The sequence below is a fragment of the Schizosaccharomyces cryophilus genome (genome assembly GCF_000004155.1).
Source record: "Schizosaccharomyces cryophilus OY26 unplaced genomic scaffold supercont4.4, whole genome shotgun sequence".
Lineage (NCBI taxonomy): Eukaryota > Fungi > Ascomycota > Schizosaccharomycetes > Schizosaccharomycetales > Schizosaccharomycetaceae > Schizosaccharomyces > Schizosaccharomyces cryophilus.
The window spans coordinates 208474-223425 of record NW_013185627.1 but is presented as its reverse complement, the minus strand read 5'-3'; the positions used below and the strand labels follow the sequence as shown (position 1 = coordinate 223425).

Genomic DNA, 14952 nt, shown 5'->3' with positions numbered 1-14952 from the left:
GATCAGCCATAGCATTTATTCATAGCTCATCTATTGTTCGCGAGAACGAACATTCCTTTCGAAATGCTCAGAAAGAGCTCCGTGAAGTAGTTCGCGTAACTGGTCATCAATATTGACGCCACTTTCTCTAAGAGCCATAATTCTCTCTATTTCTTCCTTCCGGTTTTGATCAAGCAAAGGCTCTCCAGCAGCCTCATCCATCTCCTGGGGAGTTACGAAACGAGCATATTCTAACTTTGTATCCTTGGGCATATTGCCATTATTAGGTTCTATTTCACTGAACGTGTAAAGGTACGAGGCAAGCTCAGGGAATTCCCCATTCTCTTCAACAACTTGCGCGGCAATCAAGCCATCATTATTTTTAGCACAACCGTCTGCTTTATATTTTTCGATTAAATCTTGAGCTACTTCTATCTTTTCACAAACGAATAAGGGTGTCTCTCCGTCCTGATCACGAACGTTAACATCTCCCCCATGCTCGACAAGGATTTTTAGCAAATCGCGATGACCTGAGCTATTAGTATAATGTTAATTTAGTACAAAACGTACCGTAAGATACCGCAGCATGCATAGCAGTATACCCATTTTCATCTGGTTGATTTGGAGACACACCGCTGTTTAAATGTTTCTGTTATGTCAGTGAGACAGCTTCAGCAACAAACTTCATTTCTCCAACAATTAAGCAAAAATCTTACCAATACAATTTCAGTGTTGCCATCAGAAGCAGCAATCCAAATATTAGGGCTGATTGTCGCCATATTGGTAATTGGTAAGTTTTCAAAAGGATTGTTTCTATGTCGAATTGATTGACTATCACTCCAAAGCAAAGTTCATAAAGGATCGATATTTGAATTTAAAATAAAAAAAGGAAATACATAAGAAGAACAATAGATTCCGGTAGTCAATTTTTCATACAGCTGTTGCGTCTGGCCGTCTCAACACGGATTGAACCTTTTCCTTTCGTCTGACCAGAACCAGTCCATCTTGTCGTTCATTCTTTAGATTTGATACTTTTTCATTTCTTCATTCTTCAATACTTTCACTTCTGATGATATAAATCTTCAACTTTTTCTTCCGGTACTTGTTAAGTCATGGTCCTAAAGAACCAACCTCAGTTTATTGTCAATAGTAGTTAAAAAACTATTCCGTAGTATATCCAATTCCTAATGAGGCCTTCCTTCAAAACAAATATTCATTTTTGTTTACATTACCATATAACACACTCGAACGATAGGCAACGAAAAAGTATAATTCAACAGTCACACAAAATTTGGGCCAAACCAATTTTGCGTGAGATTGACAAGCTCTTGCAACCATTCTTCTTCACAACAAAACACGAAAAGGCAATTAAAATGTCTGCCTCTGAACTCGCTACCAGTTACGCCGCTCTCATTTTGGCCGACGAGGGAATTGAAATCACCGTATGTCAGACAAATCAGTGAAACTTACCTCCAGCGCATTCTTGTAGAAACACTTCCTATTTGAAACTGGAGGAAGCTTAGAGCTTGCCATATATAGAAATAGTATACTAATGATCCTTAGTCTGACAAGCTTTTGGCTTTGACCAAGGCTGGTAATGTTGAAGTTGAACCCATCTGGGCTAGCATCTTTGCTAAGGCTCTTGAAGGCAAGGACCTTAAGGAACTCCTTTTGAACATTGGCTCTGGTGCCGCTGCTGGCCCTGTTGCTGCTGGTGCCCCTGCTGCCGCTGGCGAAGCTCCTGCTGAAGAAAAGAAGGAGGAACCCAAGGTTGAGGAAGAATCTGACGAAGACATGGGCTTCGGTTTGTTCGACTAAACGCAAAATATATGATTTTTTTAGTCTTGTATTAATTTAAGCACTTTTCTTTTTTAGCCATACTGAGTTTTCCTATGTTCGTTTGATCTCCTGTAGTACTCTTGTTAAATATCTTTCCTGTCACCAAAACGTAGTTCATTTTCAGCTTTCACGGGCTTTAGTTTCACTATATTGGATATATCATTTAATTCAGTCGTTTTCATCATCACTTCCCATTCACTTTCATCTTTAATTCATAATTTCAAGTTTTAGACATGACTGACTCAGTCTTCAAAAAGTCATAGACCAAAAGATGGATGTATATTATTAACCATACCATACACCAATTACTAGCTAGTATCAAGTACCAGCTCTAATAAAATTTCAAGGACTGCAAATAAAATAACGTTAATTCCCAAAAATATTATACAAACTTTCAAAAATTCTAGTAGAAGCGGCAATGACATAAAACACTTTCCATGCAGAGAGTGTATCACTCCGGAAAGAATGCATTTAAGTTAAGAGAAGACCATTTACGCAACCATCCATTTCAGGATTGTTGGTAATTTGAGCATATTTTCCCCAGACAACTTTACCACCAGAAGTTACCAATCCAAGTTCACTGACATTGACCTCGATGATGGTACCCTTTGTGAGTACACCCAATTGGGTGTATGTAGGGTTTTGAGGATTTTTTTTCACACCAATAATGGGTAATTGCATTGTAACGCCGAGCTCCTTATGAGTAATATTTGCCTTCTTCTGACGAAGCGCCATAGGACGAATGAAACGCTCATACTTAACGGGACGTCGGGTAAAGCCATCACCAACGAAAGTGGCTTTAGTAATCATACGCTTCCAAGATTTACTCTTGCTTTTACCAGTTTTGATAACCTTGAACATTTCGTCTTCAGGAACACCACGGACTTGGGGCAAAGGAACAGAAAACTTCGCAGCCTTTTCCTTACGCTTTTGTTTAACGGCACTAGAGAGCATCTTCGCCTGTGACTCCTGTTCACGATCAAGCAAATAAATAGGAACAGCACCGGGGGCAGGAGCTTCCGTACCGCGTTGAGTAGTATTACGTTCTTCATGCTCCTTCATACTAAGCACCAATTGTTAGCACCATTTTTAAGTCTTCATGACAACAGATTCGCTGAGATGGCACATTTTCATCACCCATCTGATCAACAGTATCTATCCTTCGTGTAAAAGTCATTACATACGTCTTCTTCATCTGAATCTTTTCCTTGCGCCTCTTGTTCTGGTGTAATTTGGCCTTAAGACCACGAACCTTCTGAGAATAAAGGCTTGCATCGTGAGCTTCACGTGCTACTTTTTTACGTCTAAACATCAAGCGTTAGATCCAACAATTCTTTAGTAATTATCTCTTTTCCAGCTTACCTTCTCTCTTCATGATCAAAGCGACGTCCATGTTTACGGATTGATTCCTCAATATACTCGTTTTGAGGCATCTTCTTATTCCACTTGGTAGAAGACAGGTTTTTTTCTACCAGGGTTGCCACTACTCGTTCTGTCACAGATTTTGCGAAGTACTTACCGTCGTGTTGTATTACGTACGATACCAGTATAGCTGCTTAGGAGCGTACTGCGTATCCGTAAACCACTTGCTACAAACACCAAAGGAGAGTAGTCTTTTTTGAATATTACAGTTGGTTCGTGAAAATAGAAGAGAAGGCTTGTTATATAGTTATTTTCTATTGATGCTACTCATATAAGTGAAGAAGTCAGCACTCTTTCTTTTCTAGGTAAAACCTTGACGTTCTTCTAAAAACTCTGATCGGGCGTTTATGACATATATGATTTATTCTTAAATAATAACTACGTTTTTGATCACATTAGAATTAATAAAAAATGTCTTCGTTGGATGAATCGGCAGAATTGAGAAAACAACGATTGCGCGAATTGCGAAAGATCAAAGAATCACAAACCATCAAAGAAGCTCCTGAAGGAGAGAGAAAAGAAGAGCTGATAACGCATCGCAATTATGATCCAGAGACACAAGCTCCCCGTATGGGATTCGTTGAACCCCCGACGGCAGACGTTACAGTTGAAACTATTTCGAGGGACATAGAAAACGAAACGAAACGAAAGATTCAAGAGCAAGAAAGCATACCTGAGGAAGAATTAGACTTAACAACATTAAGGCCAAAGAAGCCTACTTGGGATTTGGAAAGAGACTTAAAAGAGAGGATGGCAGTCTTGGAGCCCAGAAACCAAAATGCTCGAGCATATTATATTCGACAAACGATTGCTGATAGAGAAAAGAAAAAACAACAGGAACAAGAACAAGAACATGAACATACGGCGTAGAGAACCTGTTGTCCTCGATACAACTCAAGCTTTACTGATTATCTTTTTTTAGTGTAGTCTTCCAGTCTCATTTCATTATGTTCATTTTATGCTTCTAAAATAATGATCAATACGAAAGTTCATACCTTCATTTGCATTTTCTAAGCCTTTTCGTAAGCATATCTAAAAGAAAATTTTTTATAAATTCCAGCCATTGACTCATGCGGTTACCATTATCAACAGGTTGAGAAATTCGTTAGCCATTATAAAGTTCATGATTATTGAAACCGCAAAATACAAAAGATTGTACAATGCAAACCATAAATAGCGAGTTTAACTTAAAAGATCGGAAGGTAAGTTGCCAAAATCGACTTGATCTAGAATACCAGCATTGCCTTGTCGAGTTATAGAAATTCGCAACCTCAACTTGACTTGAGTACCTTTAGGTCCTTGGATTCGCATAGTCTGGGAAGTCTCCATTCCTGGTTCCAAACTCGTTGACCGAAGAGGTTGAAGTCGTAGTTTTTGTGATTTTGGAACAGCAATTTCAAGATGCACTTTTTCGACTCTCGATATTGTGCTTGTATTCTTAAATCTGGCTTCTAAAATTGCGGTTTTGGTAACTTCGTCTTTCGAAGGAAACAATGTCAACGTTACATCGTGTTTATCATATACAAGAAGAGGCTCGTATTGTTTGTTTTGAGGAACAGAACTTGTCTGTGACAAGTCCAACATGTTATTGCCACCCACTTCCAATGAAGCGATACTGCTTGCCAAAGTATCAGTTGCATTCGCAGGTGTTGGTACTGGTGCTGGAGCACTAAATAACCCCAAAATGTCGTCAACTTGACTCTTTTTCGGTGCTGGAGCTACTTCTGCGAGATCAGACGTTGCACCGACATTAACAGACGGAGTTTCATCGACAAGGGTTTGGGGTTGGGAAGTACTAGTTAAACCGATAAGGTCCAAAAGGTCATTCGTTTCTTCCATTTCCTCTATTGGTTTTTTAGATGCGTTTAATTTATGTTCAGCGTTTTGGTAAGGGGTAATTCGTGCTGGTGGAGAAGGTGCGGGCATGGGTTGCATCACGGTGCGGTTTAATGAAGGATCTTGAATGACATATTGGTACTCGACTGAGCGCTGCTGAACTTCCGTGTTTCTATGCTTATTGTAAAATTCGATAAGCCTTTGAAGTCTGGATAACGAAGAAGATGATTGAAAACGAGTGCTTAGTTTAATTAAAGTATTAAGCCCATATTGAATGCTAGTAGCTTGTGCGAAGTTCGTCCCTATCAATACTTCCTCAATAAGGTCCAAAACATCGTCTTCAGATATGCTTTTTGGCAAAGTATCGTCGTCAAAATTCATGGAGGGAGATAACAGATACTGGCCATACTCTCCAATGACCCATAACGCGGCAAGGGTTAAAGCTTCCTGGGACATGTCACTCTTCAAAGCAGCATAAAGTTTAAAAAGAGCATACTCATGAAGATCTGGAGCACTAGCGATCAGTCGTAGAAAAGTTGAAAGGGCAGACTCGGAAAGGAAATTACCGGCACTTTTGAATACACGTAAAAGGGTGTCAAAATGCCATCGTTTGTTTGGAGCAAAAGCGTTCGTGACCTCCGTAATATATTGGGCAGTTTTTGAGCGTATATCGTCGTATACGGTATCCAAATAAGTTAGAAGTTCGCGTACCATAAATCGGACGTTGGTTTCGTTCACAAGGAAAGTAGAAAGTTCTAAAGCACGAGCTTGAATGGAGATGTCAACGTCGTAAAGACACGAAAGAATAGTAGAACGATGACGTTGAACAGCATTCTCTTCTGTATTGACGACGCGCTTCAACATATTGAGAGCGACGTAGCGAGTATTATTATCACGATTTCCTAAAAATTTTGCAAGGATGTTGACACCCAAAACACGAAGACTGCTATCAGAATTAACATCTAGAATGGTACGAACCGCTTGGTAAAGGATTGCATTTCCTGCATTTCGAGAAGAGTCAGTATTACTACAAACTTGAGCCAAAATATCACTGATGCGGTCATTGATGGAAGGATCGTGTTGTGCGAAAACGGATAGGATCTGTAAGATTTTAATTTGCAAAAAAGGATCTGAAACATTGCCGATATTGAGTTCCGATGAATAAGTGTTGGTAGAAAGTTGACGGAGACGGTGAATAAGGCCATCGGTATGCTGGGCAAAACGGGGAATCAGGTTTGGATTAATTTTACACAACCCCATCACGAATGAAATAGCGGACATTAAAACACCATGACTTTTGGAATCAAGAAGGTCTTCAGTGTTATGAATATACAGATCAGCCAACTCTGGCTCTTTCTGTACAACACGTAAAGCACATAAAAGGGCTTTTTTGCTGACATAGTTATGTGAACTGGAACAAAGCTTGGAGATAATATTGGAAAGATCACGGGCTAATTCAGGACTGGCGATGTTGCCAAAAGCCGACAATGCAAGACTAACGATGAATTTGTTGGGTGATTGTAAATCTTGCTGGAGAGAATTCGTGAGCAGGGTCAAGACTTCTTGATTTTCGTCTAGCAACAGCATAGCACCCAGGTATCCCAATCGTTTATCCATGAATTGGGCACTTGAAAGCAACTTTAAACATTCGATTTGTCCAAAATGCGTCGGCTCTCCTAACAAATAGAGATACAATAATTTTGCAACATTTCTCCTTCGCATTCGCGTATCCGCTGATCCCTGGCGAATGTTTTTACGTATTTGTGCCGATTCTTTACGAATTGCACTGTTTTCTTCCGCTGTCGTTTTCGACGCCCGGACGGCTTTTATAAATGTCTTTAGACTTGACATCTTCCAAGCCCAATTCAATTCTACGAAAAAACCTCAAAAACCACGACTCCTTTATGTTTTGGCAAACGACAGGTTTCTTTCTGTCGCGTTTGTTGACTACGAATTCAAGAATAACGTACATCGTTGGATTGTTTTATGTAGCGTAGTGGTTACAATTATGAATAGAAGCCTTGTACTGCGGTATCCCAAAGTTGCTATTCTTTGTATGTCATTGCTAAGCAAAAGCTCTGGGCCAATGTAAACAAAGCTTTAGATGAACAGTAAGTCGATTAATGCGAATTAAGAAAGTGTAAATGCTATTTTCATTGGTCTCATTTTCTATCTAATTATTATCATTAATAGAAAGTAGTCATTGTGAGTAATATCATATAACGAATGTCATATGTAAGTAAAAGAGAAGGACAAGCAAAGAGGTGAATTATCGTACATCTATTCTTCTATCTGATGAGATGCCTACGGCTACACCTAGGCGAAAACACCAGTTCCCGTCCGATCACTGCAGTTAATTGAAAACGTCTAAGTTCGTACTATAGTTGGAGACAACATGGAGATCCGGCGTGCTGTAGGCTTTCTCAGTATCTTCTCTTTTTCCTTCCTTTTCAATCAATTTCCATATCATATTTTCTTACCTTTTTGGTCATGAAGCAGCTTATGAACACACAAATAAAAGTAAACAGACGTGTTCTCATCAACCAAATTTGAATATTAATTCAAGAATGAAGGAATATGCTATGCTTATTTGGTTCGACACTTCCAATTTGTAACTTCAATTTAATTGACCAAGGGTACCCACTCACAGTAGCAAGTATGAAATAATGTGTTCATGTAAGCATTAAAAATCTTAAAGAATATCATCAGATCTGATTATATATATAAAAATACGTGTGGGAGTCTACCGTCTCTTACATATGTATACAAAATTTGCACAGCTTTAATGTAATCCTGAAAAACGAAACGCCATATCATAGCCTTTCTTTCATCCGAATGGGTTTCATTTTAGTTGCAAGGAGTTCCGTATCCAGCAGGATATCGAGCGCATTGATCCCTAGTCAAGCGATCTATATCTTCAACCGAAGTGATATGAGGCAAAATCGGCATCAGGTTCGTCATCAGAATGTAAAAATGGAATAACATCGTCTGGATAACCCATGGATCGTCGCTGAAGGTTTTCGGACCTTAAAAGTTTCGTTTCCAACATGTCAAATCTTGTCTCTAATCTCTCAAACTTCGTCTTTAATCTGAAAGGCATAGATAGCATTTGGATCATTTAAACCAATTTTGAAACCAAGATGGAGGTTAATTTTGAGCGGCTTCTTCTGTTTCACTTAATCGTCTCGCAAAATCGCGAATCATTTGAATTTTTTGATGATTACGCGTTTGTTTACACTTTCATAAACAAGCCTGGTACCCAACTAGTAACCCTTTTTATGAGGCTTTTCTTGCTCATACTTATTTTAAACATACAAGAACCTTATTTCTCTTGGAATCCAAGAATCAACAGAAATCTTCAAAATGAATTCATTATACATGCACAATCAAGTCCTACATTCGTTACCAAACAAATAAATTCCTTGTCCTGTTTTGAGCAATGTCCTTCCCATAATATAGGTTATATATTAATCAATACCTTTCCAAAATCAAACAAGGCTCTTGTAGCTCAGTGGTAGAGCGCTTGCCTAGTAAGCAAGAGGCCCAGTGTTCGAGTCACTGCTGGAGCATATATTTTTACCCTGTGTCAACAACACTGTCTATTTTTGCGCTCTCTCATGCTTTTCCTTTCCCATTTCTCTGTTTATTTATGATTTTGTTTTGTTTTCGATACTGACCACGCCCAGGCCAATGACTGACAATTGGCATACGGGCTCTTTTTGCAAAGCTTTCCTCACTCAGCCTTGGGAATCCACCACCCCCTACCCTACAATCTTTGACGAATCCAACAGACACAGATGAAGCAATCGCTAAGGTAAAGTTTGTCTCGCTAACTAATGTAATCACTAAAAGTGTAAATAGGAAAGTCAGTAGTTGACTGAACAGATATTCTCGGTTAACGAAATTCGAATGGAAAACACAAATCATCGGTCTCCAATCTTCCTGGGCCACAATGACGTCATAAGCAAAGACATTAAAAAAGGCTGGGATCGCCAACGTTAAACTTGTCTTCTACCACACATAAAGGATAAGAAGAATAAAAATTACCAAGATGGTTTCCCACTTTTATGACTTTGCGCCTCTAGATAGAACTGGTAAACCCTTTCCTTTTAGTGAGTTGAAGGGTAAAGTTGTTTTGGTTGTCAACACTGCCAGTAAGTGTGGCTTTACTCCCCAATTTAAAGGTTTGGAGAATCTATACCAAAAGTTCAAGGACCGTGGCTTTATTGTCATCGGCTTCCCTTGCAACCAATTTGGTGGACAAGAACCCGGTAGCAATGAAGGTATGCAATGAATTCTTGTGGTTACGGTTTGCCATAAAACTGTAACCGACTTCACGTAGGTAAAAGTCAAGCTTAACTAACGAATATGAAAACAGAGGTTGGTGAATTCTGTCAAAAGAACTATGGTGTCACATTCCCCGTTTTGTCCAAAATCAATGTCAATGGCGATGATGTTGATCCCGTTTTTCAGTATCTAAAGAGCGCGAAGAAGCAGCTTGGTCTCGAAAGAATCAAGTGGAACTTTGAAAAGTTCCTTGTAAACCGCCAAGGTCAAGTTATCGAGCGCTACTCTAGTATTAGTAAGCCTGAGCATATCGAAAACGATATTGAAAGTATTCTTTAGACGGTGTCCTTTGTTTTTTTTTAATATTCTTTATTGATGATTCCTTCTATTCTAATCACTCTATGAATAGCCGAGAATTTGCCTAATCTTGACTTTTCTTTCCGGATGAGTTTAATAGTATAGAAAGAAACTGTTAGTTTTCATATTTATTTCGCTTCACCTTTATGTTATTGGATGTTTCTTTCTTTCAAATTCTTATTATACTTGAAAACTTGCCATTTTTTACTTTTTCTCGTTCTCTCAAACGCGAATACTGAAATTGGAAGTTTAAACACAGTGGTCGTAAAGTATTCATTGAAAGATAATAATAAAAATAAAATATCCTTCTTTAGCTCCTTCTATGAAACCGCCCCTTTCCCATTCTCCTTTTCGTTCAATCGGGTGTAGAAAAGGGAATCAAAATGAATTAGATTTCTCCTTCTTCCTGCTGAAGTACATATTCGATGTTTACAATGTCGCCAGATCGAAGGACAGCTTTGTCTACTGTACCCCAATCGGTATGAAGATGGGAGACAGCAACTTTTGATTCTGAGCTGTCGATACCGCCAAACTCTGCCTGTACTTCCTTTTGGTCGTGCAGGTAAACAACGATGGCGGGTGTGGAGGAAGCCATCTTTTGATAAAATTTTAGTGTTCTCATTCTCTGTTGGAACGCCAAAGTATTTTCACTGAATTCACTCATCTCTAAACAAGTAACCAAATTGCTTATTTTTTCTCAATCATTACTTTCCTACTGTATTCATCGACAATGACTTTAAAGAATTTGAAAAGTCAAAACAGAATATTCACAGCTAAGCAGAATCCGTTTGTAATGATATACTTTTTAAGTTTGAGGTAGTGTATGAAAGGGAAAGGAATCCTTCAAAACAATGTGATCAGCTAAAACAAAAATCCTTTTTGGATGGAAGCTGAAACGTTAGAATCATGAAAAAGCAAGTATTTGAATTCAGTGAAATTTATTCTACTCTTTTCAACCTTTACTTTTGTATTTGTTGTAGACTGTTGTTTGTTGTTGAAGTAATGAATGTATGCTTGAAGAATACTACCAAAGAAGACATATATAGTCTCTATTTATTACTTTATCCTTTTTTTTAATATACAATTCATACTACATCGATCCATGAATATGGAAACAATGGGTATATGTATTAGAATATCAATAGCATAAATTTTTCTTGTGCATCAAAGACAAAACTCTTCTCCATTATCAAATCATAAAGGAATTATTCAGAAGCGGCAGCTCTGTACCAAAGGATGCTCCTGTCAGCACCAGCTACTACAAATCCATTGTTATACCAAGCAACAGCCCAGATGGCACCGTCCACTTCATTTTTTGTACTGATACATTCCATTGTATCCATATCCCAAACTTTGATACAACCTTCAATGTCAGCTGATAAAAGCAAGTCTCCAACAGGATTGAATGCCAAAGCAAAGATCCAAGCACTATGACCACGAAGTTGGCCAACCTGATCTCCCGATATTACATCGTATACTGTAATCATTTTGGAGTCCCCAGCTGCAGCCAACAGGGAAGAACCAGGTGAAAATGCTAGACTTCGCAAAGGGAGCGTATGTCCTGACAAAGTGTGGAACAACCGACCTGTTTCAGTACTGATTAAAAATAGCTGACCTGTTTGATGTCCTGACGCAATAAATCTTCCATTAGGCGAATAAGCCGTGCACAGTCCAAATTTCCCTTTGGTGTCCAAGTCGGCTACCTTTGTATTGCCAAGTGTGTCCCAAACACAAACACGTCCATCTACAGAAGTAAAGGAAATGGTTTGTGCATCTGGACTTATACAAGCAGACCAGCATTCTCCGGGATGCTCAACCGAATCACCTAAACACAAATGTTAGATACAGACAAAAAAGAACAAAAGGACCTACCCAGCAAACGAGATGAATTCGTGCTTGGATCCCACAGATAGACATCTTGTCCGAAACCACAGGAAACAAGTAACTGTTCTTCCAATGATGCTGCCATGTTATGAATACCAATTTTGTGTGGAGTGTCGATTTCTTCGACAAGCTCGTGTTCTGCGCTTTCCACATTCCATTGTTTAATTTTTGAATCTCCAGAGGCTGACCACAATCGTCCTGAAATGACACATAATGAATAAATATCAGCTTCGTGAGCGTTTTCTTGGATATGACTAACTAAATATTCTCTTCTCATGGTTGCGGAAAACCTTTCAATTCAATAATTTCTTGTTACAAAATTAAAAGGAAGTCTATTAGTACACGGAGTTACTATTTTAAAAGAGTTGAATCCAATAGGTGCAGTTTGTGTAGCTCTGGGCAAGCTCATAGAAGCGAAGCCATATTGGAAATGAAAGAAGAAATGGCATCCACGGTTTATATTTTGATGCATTCTTTTGGAGGAAGGAGGAAAAGACAAGAAAAATGAATGATGTTAAAAACTTGCTAATGAACGACCCTTTTCAGCTATATAACCCAATGATCTTGCAATTGGCCCATTTCATTTCATACTCTATTGAAAGTAGACCATTCTCATGAATCCCTTTTCGTTCATTCAAGATGACTGTCGCAATTTGTTCTTTGTTTAAAGACGAGATTGAACTATTCTGCAAGGCATACTATACTTTCCACTCAGCGCTATGTTCTGCATGCGAGGCGAGGACTTTCATCTTTCCTTTTTGATTTTCTATTTCTACGTGTTTAATGGATGAACTTTTGTCCTTGGAAGAAGTTTGTTGTGTAAACAAACAAATGTTTTTACACAAAAATAGGACTAGAAAGGTCCAACTCTTGCCGAAATATTATCGCTTTCTTAATAACTCTTCTTTTTTCTTTGCTAGGAAAACTATCAGATTTCATCTTGTAAGATTGGTTTTTCTGCTGAAACTTGCTTCCAATATTTCGCCGGCTGTTTTTAGCAATTGGACATCGAAATTATCATAATGGACTCTTTTTTTTCTCAGAATAATTCATTTAAATACTTATAGTCTGGATTTCGACTCTTGTAGACGAATTCGTCATTGCTATTCAAACTTTTTTGACTATGAGAAATTTCATCGCCGACTATGTTGAACGGTAGTCATAAATGCATTGAATCTATCTTCTTTCTTATGTTTTTTTCTCTCATCTTGCTTAATTTTCCTCGTTCAGGTATTTTTTCACATACATTTTTTTCTGCCATTACAATATCGTACAATTGTATAATGAAGTACGTGTGCGGAAATAACCATCCATTAACACACCACTTTTTCAATTTATCAATTGCCTCAAATTCATTGAAGTTTAGGTGCTTTGCATTCTTTCCTCTTGCAGAAACACAAAGGCTGAGTAAGTTTTGTTAATAGAAAGTTGGAAGGAGAAGATCACCAAATTTGGTTTCATGTGCTCTTGCGGCTCAGAAATGAATTTATTAGAGTCTCCAAAAAGAACGATTGTTGAATGTCTATCGGTACATTGGTTACTGTTTTCGGCTGGAAAAGATTTCGCTCCTAAAAAGAAAGAAATGCAAATCGTGAAGAACTGTCTTGGCTATCGCTTTTTCCCAACTCTTTTTCTTTTTGTTTCATTAAAGATTCAATGGCTTTTATTAACATGTTTTTGTAGTAGGTTGTTAAGGAAATCTCCGAATCACAAATCTCGTATAAACAGATCATTTTGAGTGCTGTGTTTCTTTCTTTGTTTTTTTTTTTTATAGTTGTATTCAGAATCTCTTTTCTGCAAAGTAACTAGCAGAATGCATCAAGAAAAAAAAGAAGATATGGACCTTCGTGTTTTTTCCTTCAATTGTTGGGGATTGCGGTTTGTGTCGAAATATCGCACCGAGCGTTTGAAGGAGATTGGTAAGAAGCTTGCTAATTCGGATTACGACATCGTGCTATTACAAGAAGTATGGTCCATTAATGATTTCAATGAAATTCGCAGCCAAGTAAGCGGGAACCTCGTTTATTCAAGGTTTTTTCACAGCGCTGCAATGGGGGCTGGATTAGCAATGCTTTCCCGATTCCCCATCATTGAATCTGCTATGTGCAAGTATCCCCTCAACGGTCGTCCTCAAGCCTTTTGGCGAGGTGACTGGTACGTGGGTAAAGGTGTAGCAACTGCCAGTCTGCAGCATCCATCCGGAAAAACAATTTCTCTTTTCAACACTCATTTGCATGCTCCTTACGGAAAAGGTCCAGATACTTATTTGTGTCATCGACTTTCTCAGGCCTGGTATATTTCCAAGTTACTCCGTTCAGCAGTCCAACGAGGTCATATTGTAATTGCCAGTGGAGATTTTAATATTCAACCTTTAAGTGTACCTCATGAAATTATCACTTCTTATGGATTGGTCCAAGATGCTTGGCTAACGGTACATCCGGATCAAGTTACGCATCCTCCTAACCGTTATGCCATGTCTGATCAGGAGTTGATAGACATTGCGGGAGCTACTTGCGACTCTCGCCTCAATAGCTGGCGCGAAAATATCTCTTCGAAGGATATGGATGATTTTTATGCTAAACGTTTGGATTATGTTTATTATTCACCTAGCACGTGTAATGCTACTCAAAGTAAAGTTGTTTTTACTGATCGTGTTCCTCAATTGGGCTGTAGCTATTCAGACCATTTTGCCATTGAAACCAATTTGAAGATTCTCGATCAACCTTCAGTACCTGTTGAAACTCGCGTTGGTCACACAATTATTGACGACACCCTTGGCATAACTTATCAATATATGAAAAGAGAAAGATTGCATATGCGCCTCCGTATCGCAGAGCTTTTTATTTCTATACCTATTATTGTTGGTGTACATGTTGCGATAGCATGGTGTGATCCTGCCTGGCTCAAGGTAATAATCCTTTTCTTCACATTAGTTATCGCCATTGCAGCTGTCGTTAATGGTTTCTGTATTGGCCTATTATTTGGAAGATGGGAAATCAATGGTCTCTTGGAATTTGTTGCCGAGCTAAGAGAGCAGAAATTATTATGCAAAGAGTACTATATGGATCATTCTACAATTTAAAGGCTCACGATATCACGCCTTTTTTGTATATTGTTAGTTTAAACTGTACAGCACTATGGGTGATTTATGTTTTCCAATTTTTATTATGTTACTAATTTTTTTATTCAAGTCGCACACCTTATTTATATTCGCATAATTTTGTCTTTAGTAACAATTGTTTATTCTATGATCTATGATAATGAAATTATCTTACACTTTATTAATCGATTTGCTTTCTAGCTATAAATAAGTGAAAATAAATATATGAGGAGTGTATATGATAAGAG

The 14952-nt window shown here is 38.3% G+C and overlaps 9 protein-coding genes and 2 non-coding genes across 11 annotated transcripts; 6 read left to right on the top strand and 5 right to left on the bottom strand.

The window, feature by feature from the left end:
- Positions 1-30: 30 nt before the first annotated feature.
- SPOG_02316 (uncharacterized protein) lies at positions 31-758 on the bottom strand (the record flags this gene model as incomplete). Its single annotated transcript, XM_013168258.1, has 3 exons — positions 31-509; positions 550-628; positions 696-758. 3 exons carry the CDS (start codon positions 756-758, stop codon positions 31-33), a joined length of 621 nt encoding a protein of 206 aa, XP_013023712.1.
- SPOG_02315 (60S acidic ribosomal protein Rpp1-3) lies at positions 620-2006 on the top strand. Its single transcript, XM_013168257.1, has 2 exons — positions 620-1421; positions 1543-2006. Exons 1-2 carry the CDS (start codon positions 1167-1169, stop codon positions 1795-1797), a joined length of 510 nt encoding a protein of 169 aa, XP_013023711.1. The 5' UTR covers positions 620-1166; the 3' UTR covers positions 1798-2006.
- A 69-nt stretch (positions 2007-2075) lies between these two features.
- On the bottom strand, positions 2076-3264 carry SPOG_02314 (ribosome biogenesis protein N). The gene is made up of 3 exons (XM_013168256.1): positions 3181-3264; positions 3003-3122; positions 2076-2881 (listed from the first exon to the last, which is right to left on the bottom strand). Exons 1-3 carry the CDS (start codon positions 3249-3251, stop codon positions 2290-2292), a joined length of 783 nt encoding a protein of 260 aa, XP_013023710.1. The 5' UTR covers positions 3252-3264; the 3' UTR covers positions 2076-2289.
- A 193-nt stretch (positions 3265-3457) lies between these two features.
- SPOG_02312 (AP-1 adaptor complex gamma subunit Apl4) lies at positions 3458-6988 on the bottom strand. The gene has a single exon (XM_013168254.1). The coding sequence runs from the start codon at positions 6925-6927 to the stop codon at positions 4423-4425; it is 2505 nt and encodes an 834-aa protein (XP_013023708.1). The 5' UTR covers positions 6928-6988; the 3' UTR covers positions 3458-4422.
- On the top strand, positions 3652-4213 carry SPOG_02313 (complexed with Cdc5 protein Cwf18; the record flags this gene model as incomplete). Its single annotated transcript, XM_013168255.1, has 2 exons — positions 3652-4106; positions 4168-4213. The coding sequence occupies 2 exons, from the start codon at positions 3652-3654 to the stop codon at positions 4211-4213; spliced, it is 501 nt and encodes a 166-aa protein (XP_013023709.1).
- A 394-nt stretch (positions 6989-7382) lies between the features above and the next one.
- SPOG_16262 lies at positions 7383-7496 on the top strand. Its single transcript, XR_001203097.1, has one exon. It is a non-coding gene; the product is annotated as a 5S ribosomal RNA (ribosomal RNA).
- A 1077-nt stretch (positions 7497-8573) lies between these two features.
- Positions 8574-8645, top strand: SPOG_16261. The gene has a single exon. It is a non-coding gene; the product is annotated as a tRNA-Thr (tRNA).
- Positions 8646-9066: 421 nt separating this feature from the next.
- On the top strand, positions 9067-10017 carry SPOG_02311 (glutathione peroxidase Gpx1). Its single transcript, XM_013168253.1, has 2 exons — positions 9067-9359; positions 9455-10017. The coding sequence occupies exons 1-2, from the start codon at positions 9128-9130 to the stop codon at positions 9700-9702; spliced, it is 480 nt and encodes a 159-aa protein (XP_013023707.1). The 5' UTR covers positions 9067-9127; the 3' UTR covers positions 9703-10017.
- On the bottom strand, positions 9962-10637 carry SPOG_02310 (uncharacterized protein). Its single transcript, XM_013168252.1, has one exon. The coding sequence runs from the start codon at positions 10382-10384 to the stop codon at positions 10109-10111; it is 276 nt and encodes a 91-aa protein (XP_013023706.1). The 5' UTR covers positions 10385-10637; the 3' UTR covers positions 9962-10108.
- Positions 10638-10712: 75 nt separating this feature from the next.
- Positions 10713-12332, bottom strand: SPOG_02309 (ski complex subunit Rec14). The gene is made up of 2 exons (XM_013168251.1): positions 11593-12332; positions 10713-11545 (listed from the first exon to the last, which is right to left on the bottom strand). The coding sequence occupies exons 1-2, from the start codon at positions 11879-11881 to the stop codon at positions 10926-10928; spliced, it is 909 nt and encodes a 302-aa protein (XP_013023705.1). The 5' UTR covers positions 11882-12332; the 3' UTR covers positions 10713-10925.
- On the top strand, positions 11717-14939 carry SPOG_02308 (inositol phosphosphingolipid phospholipase C). The gene is made up of 2 exons (XM_013168250.1): positions 11717-13011; positions 13288-14939. Exon 2 carries the CDS (start codon positions 13418-13420, stop codon positions 14684-14686), a length of 1269 nt encoding a protein of 422 aa, XP_013023704.1. The 5' UTR covers positions 11717-13011; positions 13288-13417; the 3' UTR covers positions 14687-14939.
- The last annotated feature ends 13 nt before the right edge of the window (positions 14940-14952 follow it).

Bases quoted from the DNA above. Each gene is read 5' to 3' on its own strand.
- SPOG_02315 (XM_013168257.1), top strand. From the start codon at position 1,167: ATGAGGCCTTCCTTCAAAACAAATATTCATTTTTGTTTACATTACCAT. The intron at 1,422-1,542 runs GTATGTCAGACA...AATGATCCTTAG, and splicing joins ACGAGGGAATTGAAATCACC to TCTGACAAGCTTTTGGCTTT.
- SPOG_02314 (XM_013168256.1), bottom strand. From the start codon at position 3,251: ATGCCTCAAAACGAGTATATTGAGGAATCAATCCGTAAACATGGACGT. The intron at 3,123-3,180 runs GTAAGCTGGAAA...CTTGATGTTTAG, and splicing joins TTTGATCATGAAGAGAGAAG to ACGTAAAAAAGTAGCACGTG. The intron at 2,882-3,002 runs GTATGTAATGAC...ATTGGTGCTTAG, and splicing joins AAGATTCAGATGAAGAAGAC to TATGAAGGAGCATGAAGAAC.
- SPOG_02312 (XM_013168254.1), bottom strand. From the start codon at position 6,927: ATGTCAAGTCTAAAGACATTTATAAAAGCCGTCCGGGCGTCGAAAACG.
- SPOG_02311 (XM_013168253.1), top strand. From the start codon at position 9,128: ATGGTTTCCCACTTTTATGACTTTGCGCCTCTAGATAGAACTGGTAAA. The intron at 9,360-9,454 runs GTATGCAATGAA...ATATGAAAACAG, and splicing joins AGAACCCGGTAGCAATGAAG to AGGTTGGTGAATTCTGTCAA.
- SPOG_02310 (XM_013168252.1), bottom strand. From the start codon at position 10,384: ATGAGTGAATTCAGTGAAAATACTTTGGCGTTCCAACAGAGAATGAGA.
- SPOG_02309 (XM_013168251.1), bottom strand. From the start codon at position 11,881: ATGAGAAGAGAATATTTAGTTAGTCATATCCAAGAAAACGCTCACGAA. The intron at 11,546-11,592 runs GTAGGTCCTTTT...ATTTGTGTTTAG, and splicing joins GAATTCATCTCGTTTGCTGG to GTGATTCGGTTGAGCATCCC.
- SPOG_02308 (XM_013168250.1), top strand. From the start codon at position 13,418: ATGCATCAAGAAAAAAAAGAAGATATGGACCTTCGTGTTTTTTCCTTC.